Source organism: Rhinolophus sinicus, chromosome 2 (genome assembly GCF_057876585.1).
Source record: "Rhinolophus sinicus isolate RSI-liver-muscle chromosome 2, RSI-T2T, whole genome shotgun sequence".
NCBI lineage: Eukaryota > Metazoa > Chordata > Mammalia > Chiroptera > Rhinolophidae > Rhinolophus > Rhinolophus sinicus.
Genome location: NC_142502.1, coordinates 91,458,939 through 91,476,415, shown reverse-complemented (window position 1 = coordinate 91,476,415; position 17,477 = coordinate 91,458,939). Strand labels below are relative to the sequence as shown.

The 17,477-nt window shown below is 36.8% G+C and overlaps 1 protein-coding gene across 3 annotated transcripts in view; it reads right to left on the bottom strand.

Moving 5' to 3' along the window:
- Positions 1-17,477, bottom strand: part of PTCHD4 (patched domain containing 4) — a 200,117-nt gene that overhangs the window by 129,968 nt on the left and 52,672 nt on the right. For all 3 annotated transcript variants that reach the window (XM_074333052.2, XM_074333051.2, XM_019734604.3), the window contains one exon: positions 11,015-11,495. In XM_074333052.2, coding sequence (XP_074189153.1) covers positions 11,015-11,495 — 481 coding nt within the window. The remainder of the gene's footprint in view (positions 1-11,014; positions 11,496-17,477) is intronic.

The window sequence follows — 17,477 nt, the reverse complement described above, 5'->3', positions numbered from 1 at the left end:
TCAATAAAATGACTACAGGAAGTGTGTAGATATAACAGTCAAATGAAGCACAGCCACCCAGGATATAAAACAAACTTAGTTCATCTCAAAGTTAGTATCTACCTTCCATTATATTATGAAGGAAGCACTATAGCATGGCAGAGGACTAGCCTTTTTCAAACATTTTTTTTTTTTTTTAACCCACAGGAATTTTTCCTCAAACTAAATCTTTATAAAAACTGTCATATAAAAATATGAACATGAAATGTATGGTCAGAGCAGGAAAAAGTAGGCAGGGTTCTGTGGGCTCAATTCTTTTCAGGGCTCACTGTACCCCAGCACTTCCTGAGGAGCTCCTGGGGCTCAATTTGAGAACAGCTAACAGACTGAAGGAAACTGAGAGGAAAAAAAAAATCAAGCAACACATGTTTTGACCTTGGCTCCGCAACAGACTTGAGAACAGTTCTGGTGACAATTTCCTTCTTTAATAGAAACAGCTGCTCTGGGCCAATAAGGAAGCCATTTCCATGATAAAATGGCCACGGGAATACTTTTAATTTGCATGAAGCACCAAACAAAAGATTTAATGTTTAGACTAAACTCTCATATTTGTAAATCCAAAATCCCCTCATTACATAATCACTTCCAACAACTTTGTTTAAAAGCCATTGTTCTAAAAGGTTTTTAAAACCATATACAATTTCATATATAGATTTATATCCATTTCTAAAAAATTAAGCTTTATCTTTGTTGTGAATTAGTCAAATTACGTCATTTATTCAAGAAACCGTTATTGATCACTTATTAGTCAGGAAATATTGCACCAACACAGTTAAATATATAAAGTTGCCTTGGCACTTGACCATGACAGAGGAAAGGAAGGGGACGGTGACAGAATCAGAAAGTGAATTCAACTTACTTTTAAGTATTATGATGAGTCCTCATTATGTTCATCAGTTTCATCTAAAAATCTACAAGTTAGGTACCTTGCATCAGTCTCTCTTTTGTGTGTATGTGATCTTGATTGGTTTTCATTCAATGAAATAAGCCATCTAACCTGTTTTTTCCCCTCTTCCCCCCCCCCCTTTTTTTTTTTTTTTGGTTAAGAAGTAGTTTAATTTAATCTTATACCCAGGTCTTTCATTATGTGGTTTATATCATTGACTGTTATGGTCATACTCCTTGGTTTTTATTATCTCAAACGCTATTAGTAAATATTCTTAACTAATACTTTACTGATTTATATTATTTGTAAATATAAGATAAATATAATATTTAGTTTAGGATGTTCCACTTAAAACAGAAACAATCGCTGAAAATATTACTGACCTAGGAATAAATTCTTATTCCTATTTAGGCCAAATAAATGTGGGGAACCCATAGAAAAAAATAAGAGCATCTTCTTTATATTGAGCTCAAACTCAGGGTTATAACTTCTGTAAGGGTACATAGTGACATCTACAAGCCAAGGCTTGAGTAATAGAGATTTGCCTTGGTCTGGATGAAGGCGCTGCTCAATCATACAAAATAAATCAACAATGACATATAGATGTTTGGTACATACAGTATAAACCACATTATCCCAGGAAGGCAGGTGGCAATTGGCGCACAGGAATTCTTCAATTCTTGGAAGCATAAGGCTGACTTCCCTGACCCTCAAATCAACTCTGCTTTTTTTTTTTTTTTTTTTTTTTTTGTCGTTGTTGGATGTCTGGGTATAAAAATACTGGCTTGAAAATAATTGAATCTAAGAAGTAGGTCTCCAGTTTTTAAGTGATTTTTATCTGGGTGGGACTTTGTTTTTCCTCAAAAAAGCAATGGCCTAAGCTTTATGCTTTTTCAACTTTCAATTTTCAAGAATTTGCATTGTAGCATTTGCCTAGATAAAACACTGCAGAAAATTCCATTCTGGTTGGCCATGGCAGCTTTCCTGCATCAGTGATATTTTTTCTTGGAATCTTCTGACATGATAGTCAAATCAACTCCAATTAATGAGGATAGTTAAGGTTGCCTGTGATAGGCATGTATTTGAGGAAGGCTGAGCTGTCCACGCTGGAGACGTGGCAGTACCTGACATATTCATAGTTCTACCATGTGCTGAATAAATTGATGTCTCTCTCATTTCCCTGTCTGCTTAAATATTCATGCCTGATTCACAATGTGATTCAAGAGGTAAAAAGCAAGGGCAGAACATATTAGGCAACATACGGCTTATATACAAATCATTCCATTTTAGAAGTCTAAACTAGCATATCAGCTACTCTTGAGATAAAAAAGATCACCAAAATGGGTCCACATGCTTCTCACCCTGAGTAAAATTGTGTTACGTAACAGTTCTCTTGCTCATTCCTAAATTCCAACTACCACTGGAGGAAGCTCGTTAGCAGTAAAAAGTGCAATAGATGGAGGTGGATTCCTAAGGAGGAATCTTAAGGAGTCAGGATGTAATAACTACTGATATTGGACAGTGTTATACAATAAAAAGTACATACTTGTCAATGCTACTTCAAATGCTTGGCATAAAATTTAACTTCATACTTGTTATGCCAAGATCTATTCCCTTCCCACCTCCTTCAAAGTCTACAAAGACCAGTAAGTAAGACAATATTTTGACTAATTAAAAACGTCTGTCCCAGGAGGTCCATTTCACATCTACAATAGAAGAAAAGATCAATATAAAGAAATTAAAACTAAAGAATAACATATAAAAAAATAAGGACAGTAAGATACTCAAGTTACAAACAACCAAAAGTTTAGACTTTTCTTGCTCTGAGAACTTTGTCACAAAACCATCAATAAGTCAACATTTGCAAAATGCCTACTACGAACATCTTGGACTAGACAAAGGAAAAGATGCCAAGTAAACCCAGTTCCAGCCCCCAATGAGCCAAAAATCTATATGGCGTGACATATAGCCTAACTGTCAAATAAATGATTCACTAAATAAAGAGTAAATGTGTAAGAGATGTTAAAGAACAATCAGTCCAACTTCCTCATCTTATGAAAGAAAAATCATGGGAGACCAAGAGAGAAGACGTCACTTAGCTGATAAGAGGAAGGGACTGGACAGGACTCCAAGTCTTCTAACTCCAAGCCTCTACGCATATAGATTCTCACATCATTGGACCTTTTCTTAAAGGAAATGACTATTATCACCAAAATCAGAGTGGCTGCAATTAATGCAGCTGAGAAACTCCAGTTGAACATTGCCATAATAACGCCCTTTCTCTTCCAGCAATGGGATGTTTTTGGGAAGGCTTTTGATCGGTTTGATGACCCCAAGTAAAACAGGCCCTGTGACAAAAGCAACTTATTGAGAAACATTTCCAATACTATAACATAATCATTAAAAACCTTTAGCCAACCATCAAATCTTAAAGGGCCCATGATTTGCTAAGCACAGTGCTGATTCCTGTCTGGGAAAATGAAAGTGCCCAAGAAATAACACCTCATATCCCTGGCAACCCTGCCCTTTCCGAAATTCAGATACTGCCTCTAGCAGCTACCTATGCTTCTGATGAGTTATTCCCATCAAAAAATCCCCATCTACCAGCACGATCCGCTTAGGACATTAGTTCAAAGAAGATTTTACAGAGTGCTTTTTCTAAAAATTTTGACTGTGGCCCACATTAGGAAATACATCTTACATCATGATTTGTTATACACATATATATTAAACTGAAACAAAGAGTATGACGCAATAATACTTTTCTATGTATAACACCTTCTGATATTTCCTATTTCTTTTTATTCTCTTCTCTTTCAGTGAAATATGTGTATCATAATACATTAAATTGATTTAATGATGCTAATAGATCATAACCCATTTGAGAAACACTAAGAGGCAATTCATTCATTAATTCTACATATATTTATTGAGTGACTGCCCTAGGCCAACTACTACCAAGTTTCCCTGATAATAAGGCCTAGCCGGACCATCAGCTCTACTGTATCTTTTGGAGCAAAAATTAATATAAGATCTGGTATTATATTATACTATATTATATTACATTACATTACATTACATTATAGTATATTATATTATATATTATACTATATTATGTAAGACCCGGTCTTATATTAATTTTTGCTCCAGAAGACGCATTAGAGCTGATGGTCCGGTTAGGTCTTATTTTCGGGGAAACACGGTATTTAAAGCATTGGAAAACACTTTCCTTGGTGACACCATGTAATAAGTCTGACTACCCGGAAAATAGCATGCTGAAGAAACCACATGTAGATGCTATGTTCAACTGTCCCAACTGAGATTATCCTTCAGAAATCCTAGATGTAGTACCAGCCATGTGAGCAAAGCAGCTATCTTAGAAGTGGTTGATCTAGTCGCAGCGATTCCATCCCTCTGACGTTCAAGTCATCCTCAGCTATATAAGTCATGTCAGCTGAGGCTCTAGACGGTATAGAGTGGGAAGAGCTCACCCCATTGTGACCTCTCCAAATTACTGACACACAGAATCCATAAGCATAATAAGATGGTTATTTTACACTAAGTTTCATGTTTGTTTTACAGCAATAGTTAACCAGTACAGACTCCAACTTGAAACAATTTTCCAGCCCCACAAAATAAATCATTATATTTTGACACTACCAGTTTTTCACTGTGATGATGATGGGAGATTAATCCTCGTCTTTATTGTTTGGCTTAGTTTATGTGGAAAAGACAGTTGATGCTCATAAAATAATGCATTTCCTCTCCAACCTCTCTACCAAGCCCTTGCAGTTAGTTTATGGCTCTCTGTCCAGTTTTGTCCAATAGAATATGATAAGAGATAACTGTATCACTTTGGGTACAGTTAAAAGTATGTGTGATTTCTCTAACTCGTTTCTCTTTTGGACTAGGAGCACAAACTCTGGGAAGCAGAGTTGCAAGATGGAGGCATCCTGGATCCCTGACTCTGTTTGAAAAGTTGCCAAAGAGAACTTCATGGCCCACATCAAACTACAATATGAATAATAAATAAATCTTTGTCACGTTAAGCTAAGTAAATTTAAGGCATTATTTGTTATTACAACATAGTCTAGCTGCCCTTGACTAGTATAATTTTCATGGTGTGTCATTAGAGTCACTTAACATACACTATAAACCCTCATTCTTTTTTTTTTTAAGCCTCATTCTTTAGATGGGCTTTTTTTTTTTTTTTTTTTTTAATTCATCTCAATGCCTACTCAACTCCCCCCTCAAGCTGCTATACTAAATGGCTGGGCTGGGAAGGGATGGGATTCAGCAATCATGCTGACTTCTTTCTTTTTTTAATTTCTGTACACACATGTCAAGGGGACCCTTATTGCCCCCTAGTTATTCTCCTAAATTTTCTGCTTTCATTCATTCTCCAATTTTCCAAAATGACTCTTTCAAATTCCCTTCACTTTCTTCTCAACACTTCTTTTCTCAAATTTATTCTCAGCTAATGACTTGCTTCATATTATACTGACAAAGTTGAAGCCACAGAAAAGAATTTCCACATGCTCCCACCCCCACATGTACCAATCTAACTGGATCTGTCCATATATTTTGTCTTCCCTTTTCTTAACTGTAGATGAGCCGTTTATGTTCTCAAATAAAGTCAATGACTCTTCTTGAAGCTCTGAATCCAGTTCTATTTCTCCTACTCAGTGATATTGCTTCTGCAATTTCCTTCTCTCTCTCCTTTATTGTGAAGCTTTCTTTCTTTACTGCACATTCCCAAGATCGTATAATCATTGTTATTTCCCTTTATTGCAGAGCTCCAGAAAAAAATGATCTTTACTCACTGTCTTTATTTCTGGATCCTCCAAGCTCCACTGAACCTCTTTAAATTACCCTCATCACTCCTCCAAAGCAGGTCTTGTCAAAGTCACCAATGACCTTCAGATTGCTAAATAAAATGACATTTCTCACTTCTCATTGGACACAGTATCTTAGCAGCTTCTGGAACAATTGATCCTTTGCTCCTTCATGAAACACTTTCTTTACTTGACCACTGGGACAATATTCTCTTTTGGTTTTCTGCTATTTCACTACCTGATTATTCTTAGTGTCATTTTCTGAGTCTTCCTCATCTTCCCAAACTCTAAGCATTGGAATGGTCCCAATCTCAGATTTCAGACTTTTTCTATTTTGTATTTGTATTTATCTTTCTAGTTGATCTTATCAGATTCCATTTCTTTCATTATTACGTATGTCATGATGAATCCAAATTTTGTATTTTCAGCTCCAACTTATAGATTTTACTTCTGAACCTGATCTAAATACTGTCTTATGTAGCTAACCTCACATTTTCCCACTTGGATGCTTAATAAGTATCTCTAACATAGCAGATACAAAACTAAACTCTTGATATTTTTTTTGCCTACAACTTATTCCCTCCACAATATCTCTATGGCAATAAGTGGCAACAGCTTTCTATCAGTTATTCAACTCACAAAGCTTGGGGTCATACTTGACTCTTCTTTTTCTTACATACCATAGCCAGTCCTTCGGCAAATCCTGTCAATTCTATTTTCAAACACACACACACACACGCACACATCTATATACTAAGTTTAATCCCTTTTTACCACTATCACTACTCCCATGGCATTTCAAACCACCATTATTTCCTGTAATGATTTACATAGTCTCCCTATAACCATTTTTCTTCTATTGCAGACAATTTCCATACTGTAGTCGAAGATGCTACAAGTAGGTACAAATGTGTTTTAAAACGTAAATCAGATCACATTCTCCTGCCTCAAAATACTTCAGAAAGCTTTCCATATATAGTATTAAGTTCTCAGTACCCTACAGGACCTGGCCCTATAATACCTCCTTAACCTTATCTCATAACACTAAGATAGTTGCCAATTCGGCTTCAACAACACTCTTTCTTGCTCTTCCTTAACTTCACCATGCAAGGTCCATCCCAGAGCGTTTGCATGGATAGTTCTCTTTGAGTGGGACACTCTTTTCTCAGGTTGCCATGGGGTTCCTTCTTCACTTCATTTAGCTCTCTGCTTCATTTTTCATTTTTTAGAAAAGCTTTTCTTTGACCACCTCTGCTATTTATCTGTTATCCTCCTTTAATTTTTATGTTTTATATCACTAATGAACAATATAACATAGTTTCTATTTATTTGCTTATTGTCTGATGCCTCCTCTTTGCAGGTCTAGAATGTGAGATCCAAGCAGGTAACAATTTGATCAGCTCTGTTCAATATCTTTGACTCTAGAACCCAACGTACCTGGAACATAGTAGGTGCTCAAGAAATATCTGAATAAATTAATAAAAAAATTAATGTGAAGCTAAGTTTTAGATAATGAATTAAAGTCTCACATCTGGAAACTCTGGGTTCATGTAAAGAAAACCAAGTTGTCTGCATTTATCCAGTGGCATCAAGCTGACTAAAATAAGACTTCTGGAACAGAAAACAAACTCAGGATGGACAGCAAAAATAATAGTGAGTCAAAGCTACTAAAGCGCCTGGCAGCTGTTTACCAAATATCAACAAGATACAGCAGGCACCAGCCAGCTTGGCACCTGTGGGTGATATTAGCCCATATTTCTCCTTCCAGAAAGAGGACACACAGCACATAAAGTAAATGAGCTAAAAAAAAAAAAAAGAATGAAAGAGAGAAAGAAAGGAAGGAAGGAAGGAAAGAAGGAAGGAAGAAAGAGAGGGAGGGAGGAAGGAAAACAAAAAGAAAGAAAGAATGAAAGAAAGGAAGACAGAAAAATGAAGAGAAAGAAAGAAAAGAAAAAAGGCTGACAATGGGTTATAAATTAAATTAGTGGCATTCTCATTGGTTTGTGCTTGTGTACAGAAAGGGCAATAGGCTTGGAGCTAAATGGGGACATTTTAGGTGGTTTTAAAAAAATTATTGTAAGTCTGGATTTCTTTTTCTGATATCTCTTCTAGAGAAAATACATGTGTCTATAAACATTTTCTTTCCTATAGCTAAGTCTGTAATATACAATTTGACAGACATAAATTTACTTATAGGGGCACCAGGACAAAATATACAAAATGACACAGGCTTAAAAAAATGCAGGATATAGAGGTACGGTCTATCTGACTCTGAAATGACAGTGGGGCTACGAAGTGGATGAATGGTCATAAGAAAGAACAAGCAGACGCAGTACGAAAGGAAGTTAGGTGGTGAGAAATAAGCTGACTGACGATCAGAATGCCATAAGCAACATTCCTGGCTTCAGGGATGAGTTCTAATGAGGATGAGTGGATTGACTCTTGGAGCATAATAGAGTGAATACTCGCTACCTCAGAGAAATCCTTGTAGGAAGGTAGGAATAGAAATAGAGGTTGGCAAAAGGAATTGGGCCTCTTTCCTTTACACACAACTGACTTTGGGTAATGTAGCTGTGATACTATGTAAACTGCCATTCATCAAAAGACTAGTTTTAACCAATGCTGTGTGTACCAGGAGATATGTATCTGCCAAACTCAACTAACTGATGCACAATATCTCTCACACCTCACCACCTCCATCAACATGTGCTTTCTGTAGCTCACAGCCTGTTGTGTCTGAGGCTCTGTGCGCACACACACACACACACACACACACACACACACACACACACACACACATACTAGAAGTCAACAAAGGAGAATGAAGATTAGAGGTTTGAGGATAATACGAACCTTAAATCTTTTTATAAAGGAATGATCCAATTCTAAGTTCAATTGAAGAACGAAAAGAATAATATGGTAGGATCTTTGGAATTTAAGACTGAAGAGTCCAAATCCTTCATTTAATATATGAAGAACTCACACAAAAGGACAAAAAGACTTGCCCAATAAAGCATATGAAGTGAGTGGAAAAGTTGGGATAAAAACCCAGATGTCCTAGCCCTATGGAGTATTCCTTTCATTTCACGATTTCTCATCTTGCTATCTTTACTATTATAACAAAATATAATAACTTTACAAACAAAACATAACAAAACAAACTCCCCCTTGACAGAGCAAATATCTTAAAAAAGTATACATTTATAGGTCTATCATTGTTATGTTTCAGATAGCAGAATAGTTTCTTTTAGAATACTTTAGGGACTTGAATTGCAGGAATACTGAACAGTAACCATTCACCAGCCTTCCTAGAGTCTGCACTCACATGGTCTAGGACCGATTTATGTGATCAAAAATCACTGAGAGAGGAGAAAAGTGTGTGCCGCACGGTCTGGACTTTTCCTTCATTGTGGATTTCAGTGTTCTTATTATTTCTTTAAGGAATAAAAACACTATCTGATTTTGTAGAGCCTATGCTAAAATTCAGCATCACCAGAGAACAGGTTTTCTCCTTATTTAAATGGAATATAAAAGTCTATATATTATAGACTTTTCCTGATAAATCTTTCCATTACCAAATTAGATTGCCACGACTTTTAGAAAAAGCCCTAATAGGCTGTAAGATACCTAATTTTTCAAACTTGAATGACTCATGTTTCATTTGTGATTCATGCTATATGATTCTTATAAATCTTATATTATTTCAAGGCCCAAAAAAACATAATAAGTATAAATGGTTCAAATCTAGACTCATCCTTATCACTGGTGAAAAAATTCTCATATAGTTCTTTGGGAAAAAGAAAAACACTTTGTTAACAAAATTAACATGCATTTAAAGATGAGATGCAAAATCGAGAGGGACTTCCAATTTCCTGAAGCCAAGGCCTGTTTCGTATTCATCGTTGAACCCACTGCATTTAACACACCAGGTTAACCACTAAAACTTGATGACACTTAATTGAGCATTTGTTATGTCCTATTAGCATTAGGTATATTCTATTACATTCAAAACACAATTCTTTGAAGATGATACAATTATTATCCTTATTTTATACAAGAGGAAACTGAGGCTTAGTGAGACGCACTAACTTAATGGGGCCACGATGAAGTTAGGTTTCCAGATAAAGAAATTTGATTTCAGTACCTATGATATGAATCTACTTTGCAGTGTTGTTCTCAAAAATCTTGGTTAAGGTAAAAACAAAAAGGGCACCTAGAAAAGGCCTACTATACTCTGGCATCCTTTTCATTTAATTATAAAACTGTAATTTAGAGCTGATTTTAACCTGGGGAGTGAAAAGCAATGACTTTACAGCTGAAGCTCTGTTGCTCAAGTCAGTTCACCACCTAGAGGCGATTATTACAGCTCACCTCCAAATCGCTGCATGTAGGGATTATATTATATCTGACAGAACTCTTTTGCAGTACCACAGTTATCACCATTATCCTCTCTTTTCTGATAAGCTCCATCGGTTTTGTTGCTGAGCCATCACTCACTTTTCTTCCCAGATTGGATCTTCTCTTTTACAAGAACACACACAAACACACACACACACAACACACACACACACACACACACACACACACACTACTCATATACTACTTTCTAGACAATTTATGTATGTCTGGGAGAAAACTTACAAGAGGGGACAATCTTGACAGAGGATGCGCATTAATTTTTTTCACCAGAGATGAAAAAATTAGAGGACACATTTTTAAGCAGCAGCAGGATGGTTTTAGTTTATATAGAGGTATATTCTCTGCATAAATTTCGAAATGAATTAATAAAGTTTAATAAAGAAGTTCTTTGAGATTAGAACATATCAGTGGTTCTCAGAATCCCCATCCCATGATATTCACTCTTTATCATCAACAACTTGAGGATGCCCGTAAATATGAGCCATAAAATTTAGTTTGAGAATTTTGAAGGTTTTGGGTCTCTTTAAATCTGTACCCCCAAATCCCTGACCTATAATTTTTGAAGCAGCTGAGCAGAGAATTGCCGTATTGGGTACTTTTAAAATACGTTGACAGCGTTAAATTCCCCACCATAAATGAGAAATTGGCGTGGCCAGCCCATTATTTCCTGAAAAGCTCAATAAGGTAAAACAGTCACCACCCCAAGTACACTTTCCCATAATCACAAAGAGGCACCAAGGCAAAATTAAAACAGATTTCCATCGGAGAATTCAAGAAATGTACTACCTTGCCCCAAACCGGAAAGAATCCGATTACCACAAGGATGGATAGTTACCCATGGCGAAGAAGGGGATTCCCAGCAGGGTGGAGTTGTACTTCCCATCGGTGACGAAGAAGATCCCTGCTGCGGTGACGATGGAGATGCACACGGTGAGCACCCCAAGGAGGCCAAGGAAGGGCTTGCTGCGCAAACAGTCCTTCATGGAGCTGGAGAGGGTGGCTGTGGTCAGGATCAGCACGAGGCTCACCAGGACCTTGCTCCTGGCCAGGATGCTGGTCTTATGAAAGTCTCTCCAGAGGCTAAAGGATGCTAAAGAGTAGAGCTGGAGGTCCTGGTGCTCCTCCTGGAGCTTCCTCATCAGCTGACAGAACTCATTCTCCCACTTCTCCCCTATGAGGTCCTGGGTGGCCGAGCCATAGGTCTGGAGGTAGTAGGTGATTTGAATGGCTCTGGCTGACTTGACCCGCTGGTCCTTGCTGTTTGGCACTTCCACTACCCCGCCCAGTTGGTGTCCAATAAAACTGTTCCTCCCATCCTTGAAAACAGAAAAGGGGAGACTTCAGTTACCAGAGAGATGCACATTCTGGAGAACAGGTTCTTACGCTAAGTGAAGGAGTCCAAGGAAAGCAGACATAGGCTTAAGCAATTGTGGAACTGATGTGGGTGGAGTGATGTTAGGATTTTATGTTCCACCTTTTAGAGTCACAAGGGATACCATGCAAGATGATTAGGATTAGAAAAGATGCAAAGAGTATTATGAAGCTATGCAAGTCTTGCCACATGCGTAGGAAATGTACGTAAATATTATTTCGATCTCATCCATACTCTCATTCCATATAGTGGATTCCCTTCTGTAACAATCCACTATAACTCCTTTATGCAGGATCACGTTTATGATTCAGTTTCGATTGAAAGTGAAGCATGGCATGAGTTAACAACGTTTCAAAAGTTCAAGTAATTATTCATTTAATAACTGTATGCTAAACTTTCTAGGGTTGACACACACACCTACACAAACAGACACACAAACACCTACAAACATTCCAAACATCCATACTCATTTTTCATATTCTGGGGGTACAAGTATGTATCACAGAGTAAGTAGAAGAAAATATGGTGTGTTTTTTTTTTTTTTTTTTTTTTTTTACAATTAATCTCATAGTGTTGAAATGTTTTTTATAGATGATGTGAGCACCTAGTTCACTCCTTACAATTTTCTTTCCAGACACATGCCTCAGTCATAGGTTGTCGTTTTCCCCACAGAAGACAGTGGATGAATCCCCCAAATGAGACTGATAAGATCTCTGGTGGGGTTGTCAAAAGTCCTCTCAATCTCAGAGTTTCACATACAGTAAAGTACACACGATCATAAGAAGAGGATATTTATAAGAGAACCAACCCTTCCCCTTTAAGGCACACAGACAGTGGACACAGAGTTGCCTAAACAAGTTAGAGCAGTAATATTCTCAACTTGTGTGCCTTAACACTTTGAAGGAAAGCCATTGCCAAATTTTAAACCATTTGGATATTTTCTTTTTGCCACACTGCCATTTACTCTAATAGCAATAGTGGCCAGATGGAATATTGAACCCAGTAGCAGTTTGCAGGGTGGAGGATAGCATGGAAAATGTGCTGCAGGTACTGAGTGAGATATAGGCACAGAGGTAAGTTTATACCATGAATAAATTATATGTTTGTTAGATCAGGCAAGACATTCCTCTCATGAGGCTATGAAAGAGTAGGGTCAGAGCTGAAAACAATTATTTCTACAAGGGTAGTGCGGGAAGGCAACAAACTGTGATAATCCTGGTTGTTTTCACAAAACTGTGAGGTTTTAAATACTCAAGTAGACATGTGTAACAATTATTGTGGACTTGTTTAGTCCAGACACCTATATCTGAGGTACTTGTTTATATTTGTATTTTTAACAGGCTCTGAAAGCAACCCTAATACTTGAGAGTGTGTGGCAAACACAAAAAGTTCGAGAAATGTATGGAGAGTATAAATGCTATTCATAGGATCAGAATTGAAAAAGAGACATTTCATAGGCACCCCACATACCATTTTTTCCCTACATGTTCAATAAAAACAATCTTTCTATTTAACTCAACCTGACAGACTGTAAATGAACAATATATTTGTAAATAAGAATTAAATTTGAGGTTTTGTTTTGTTTTGTTTTCCCTTTGCTTGGTGTATCTTCTACTTCCAAGCCATCTTTTTTCCTTATAAAAATCAAACTAAAATTCCAGCTGTAGATTCCCAAGGCTCTCTCTTGATGAAACCTCATTGGGTTCTCCAATGAGTTGCAAGAGCAAAAGTAGAGATATTTAAGGAAGAAGTGGGAGTCCTGTCCTGGCACTAAGAGATTCTGGAATATGGTTTCCACTCTTTCAGTCCAGACACAGTGCTCCTCAATTAGGCTTGTTTATTTTTGTTTTTAGCTTGGTATAATTTTTAGGTCCACCCTTGTTTCTAATTCTTTGAAATCTCGTCTGTGATGTTGACTTGTGCTTTTGATCATTTGAAAGAGAGAGTATTTTAAAAGCTATATTTATTCACTTAAGAATGTGCAGTTCCATCTGTCTTTACTCATTTCCATAATCAAAAAGATTTCTCAGGGATCTTTAGCAGCGGAACAAAAATTTATGCATCCCTCAGGCCTCATTTGGAGATTACAGTGGATCAAAGAAGGTGCTGATAATATGTCTGGACAAAAGTGAAAATTTTAAAGAAGGCAAAATATAGATTATTAAATAAATGATCTTCATTGGTTTTGGCTAACTGTTCACCCCTCCTTTTGAGGTTGTCTAATTTTCATTTTTTACAAAAATGACTTCATAAAATATGTGCTTTCATTCCATTATATTCAAATCAATGTAACAAATAGAATGAGTTTCTCTCTCTTTGTCTGTTTTGTTTTACTCCACGAACCAAAGGAAAATAAACAAGGTCTTTGGATGTCCTTGAATCGAAAAATCTATTGAATGGTCCACATTTGAGACAAGCCACTGACTCAGTAATTCTAGTCAGTACAGTCCTTTTATACATTATCTGTAAGGGGAAAATTCTACTGTTTTGTAAGGGATGGTAGAGGGTTCTTTAGTTCCCCAAACTAACCAATTCATAGATGTTTCTATGTCAGAAACAGAGAAAGAATATAACATATTGTAATTATCCTCTGGATTTGTAAAAAGTTAGATGGGATTAATGGAGAAAGTACTTAATCAGGAGTCATGTGACCTGGGTTGCTGTGTGCATCTCATACTAAGAAACTCTTGTCTGGTTCATTTCCCCTTCTAGGTTTCAGTTTTCTCATCTATAAAGTGAACAGATATGAGTATATGAGTAAATGTTTATGTCATATTGAAGACACTTTTCAGCTCTATTATTCTATGAAAATATCATCTATGAAGCCACTCCGAAGAGATCTAAATGTCAGAACGATACCATTATAACTAATAGAGCCATAAATTCATTATTTTTACATCTGGATAAAATTTTACCAATCACAGGGTAGAACTGTTTTGTTTAATAGATGAGCAAACTTAAAGACTCAGAGATGACAAACCTTCCAAAGGGATAAACCCCTGAGTTCCAACTCAGTTTTTCTGATTCCAAATCCAGTACTTTCTAGAATCCTATGAGGGTGATTTCAGGGAAGCCACATTGGCTTCCACTCCCCACTAAATGCTCCTTATCATTAAAACTATTTCACATGTGGATCCCCCTTTTCCAACATTTTCCTCTCTACTAAACCAATTGCCTCCCATTTAACACATACGTAAATTCAACTTCCTACTTTCCCAATAAAACCTCCTACACAAATTCTGATATTCCTTTAAATGCAAAAATCACTTTAATGCCTCAATGAAGATAAATCTTAAAAATATGACAAGATGGTAACATATTACTTTCGATGCTCTCCTGTTTCAATGTTCACTGTACTGAATTGTCGTCATTAACATGAGATGAATTGAAGTCTGTAACTCATATCCTTATGTCCACTTTAGCTCTTCCTCAATATGGTCTCCCTATTAAAGTCAAACGTATTTGCTCAATTTGAAATGAGATTACACCATTTCTGCATTTAAAACCTTCTGCTGGCTTCCACTCGCACTGGGAATAAAGAAAGAACACTTTACCAGGCCTACAAGGCCCTGCATGCTCCATTGCTGGTTGAACCCTCAGACCTTGTCTCTTACTATTTTTCCCTCATGAACTCTGCTCCAGCTTTTTTCCGTGGCCTGTCTTCCTACTCCTTGAAAACACCAAGTTAGTTTTCACCTCATGGCCTTTGCACCTGCTGTCCCCTCTGCCTGGAATGCTTTCCCCATTCTTCTTATGGCCAGGGCTACTTCCTCATGGAGAGCTTAGCTTAAAAGAGAGCTTTTGAATCACAGCGTCTAAACTAGACCCCTCTTTGTCCACAATCACTCCGTATTTTATCTTCTTCTTTTAATGATTTCTATGCAAAGTGATCTTTATGTAATCATTTAATAGTTCCTTTTCTGTCTCCTCCACTAGAATGTGTGCTCATTGAGAACTGGCATTTTTCCTTACCTTGCTCACTGATAATTTCCATGCGCCTAGAACAAAGCCAGATATATAATAAACACTTCATAGTATTTAACTCAGTGAGTTCACTGTGAGGTATATATAACTAATCATATATTATTTTTTGGAGACTACTTTGCTAAGAACAGGAAATGTAAGAGACAGCTCAAAGTATCTGAAGACAGGAAGATCTCAAATGAAGAGAGTTGTACATAGAAATTAGAGATTGGTACAAAAGAAAATAAACTCATCTTTTCTTTCAATCTGTTTAGTCTAGTGTAACATTTCCCCCAAATATATTTCCTTACCTATTTTCATTGTACACCAAACATGTGCAATAAGCTAGTCAATGGGTAGGGGAACTTAGTGAGTACCTAGAAAAAGGATTTGTACGCACTATAGCTGAGGCTAAGAACAGCACAAGATGTTCTAGGAACTGAAGGAAGAGATGGGAATTGAGGCTAGAGAAGAAAGCAGGGCCTCTTCTCAAAGTGCCACGAAAGCCTTATTAAGGAGTTGGAATTACTTGTCCTGCAACAGAAAACCACTGGTGAGTTTTAAGCAGAGGAATAATGTGATTTACTTTTGGAGCACTCACTCTCAATCATGATTTAGGGAGTAGGGCTGACTGAAGATCTCAGTTAAGAAGTCCATGCAATATTTCTGGTTCTTGATGCAGCATTAAAAAACGTCAGCTGAGTCAGTCTTTGGTAGGTAAATTGTCTCAAGGTGAATGAATAGAATTATAGGTCATAATGCTATCTCACAGCCATGAAGCATCTCATCACATTATCTCCCCAGGGGTAATAATGCCAGGATAAAAAAATCTTGGGTTCATCAGGTCTTATTTAGTTTACAGTTACTGCTTTGTAGCTCTTAAAATTACTCCCACCCAAACCACACCTCTAGAGTCCAAAAGGAAATTGAACTCAGAGATAAGATCAAAGAATCAATTCTTTAAAAGATACTAGAAGAAAGAAACATTAATTTCATGAACAATTGCGCAGAAAAAATTTACTTGATGATGCTTTGAAATTATAGGAGAGTAAATGTCATATCTGTTGATAAAAGTGAATTGGCATCCTAAAATGATTAACCATAGAGCTGGGAGGACTATGGGTGGAGCTGGGCCCCTTGTTAACTCTCTAGTACTGATTTCCTGTTAAACTTTGTGGTAACTTCCGGGGGAGGGATTCTTGTATATACCATGTTTCCCCGAAAATAAGACCGGGTCTTATATTAAGTTTTGCACCAAAAGATGCATTATGGCTTATGTTCAGGGGATGTCATCCTGAAAAATCATGCTAGGGCTTATTTTCCGGTTAGGTCTTATTTTCGGGGAAACATGGTAGTGAAGCCATCTTGGGAAGGTGCTTCTTCTTTTTGCACATGGGTGGCTAGTTGAAACAACGGCCAGGAAGTATGCATTCCCACACTCCTTGGTGGTTTTGTTTCTTTTTCTTTTCCTGAGTAAAGCACTCTTTTGGTGGACTACCTGGAAAATTATTTGTCCAGTCGATCCTGCTTAATAAATGTGCTCAGTTGACATTAGATACTTTCTGTGACTGCATGCATAGAAAGTATCATGCATTCACAGAAAGTATCTAATGTCATTAGGAAACACAGCTTCTATCCAAGACAATTGTAATTCAGATTTCATTGATTTTTTATCTCATTTCAGATTTCATTGTCCTGCGAGGACAATGGAAACTTTTAGATGGTCAGTTGTCTTTTATTATTGAAAAGAATATCTTCCTATGTATGATAGACAGTGACATTTCTGAAGGAATGGTAAGGTGTTTGTTTTTTTGTTTCTTTGTTTTGTTTTTTGTTTGTTTAAACAAGACGTTCTCTCATACTTGTTTCCTAAATTAATCTGTTTTATTCTCAGTATCAAGTATATTCAGAATCAAGTTTATTCACAAACCGTGTGTGAATAAAATCATCAACTATCTTGCAT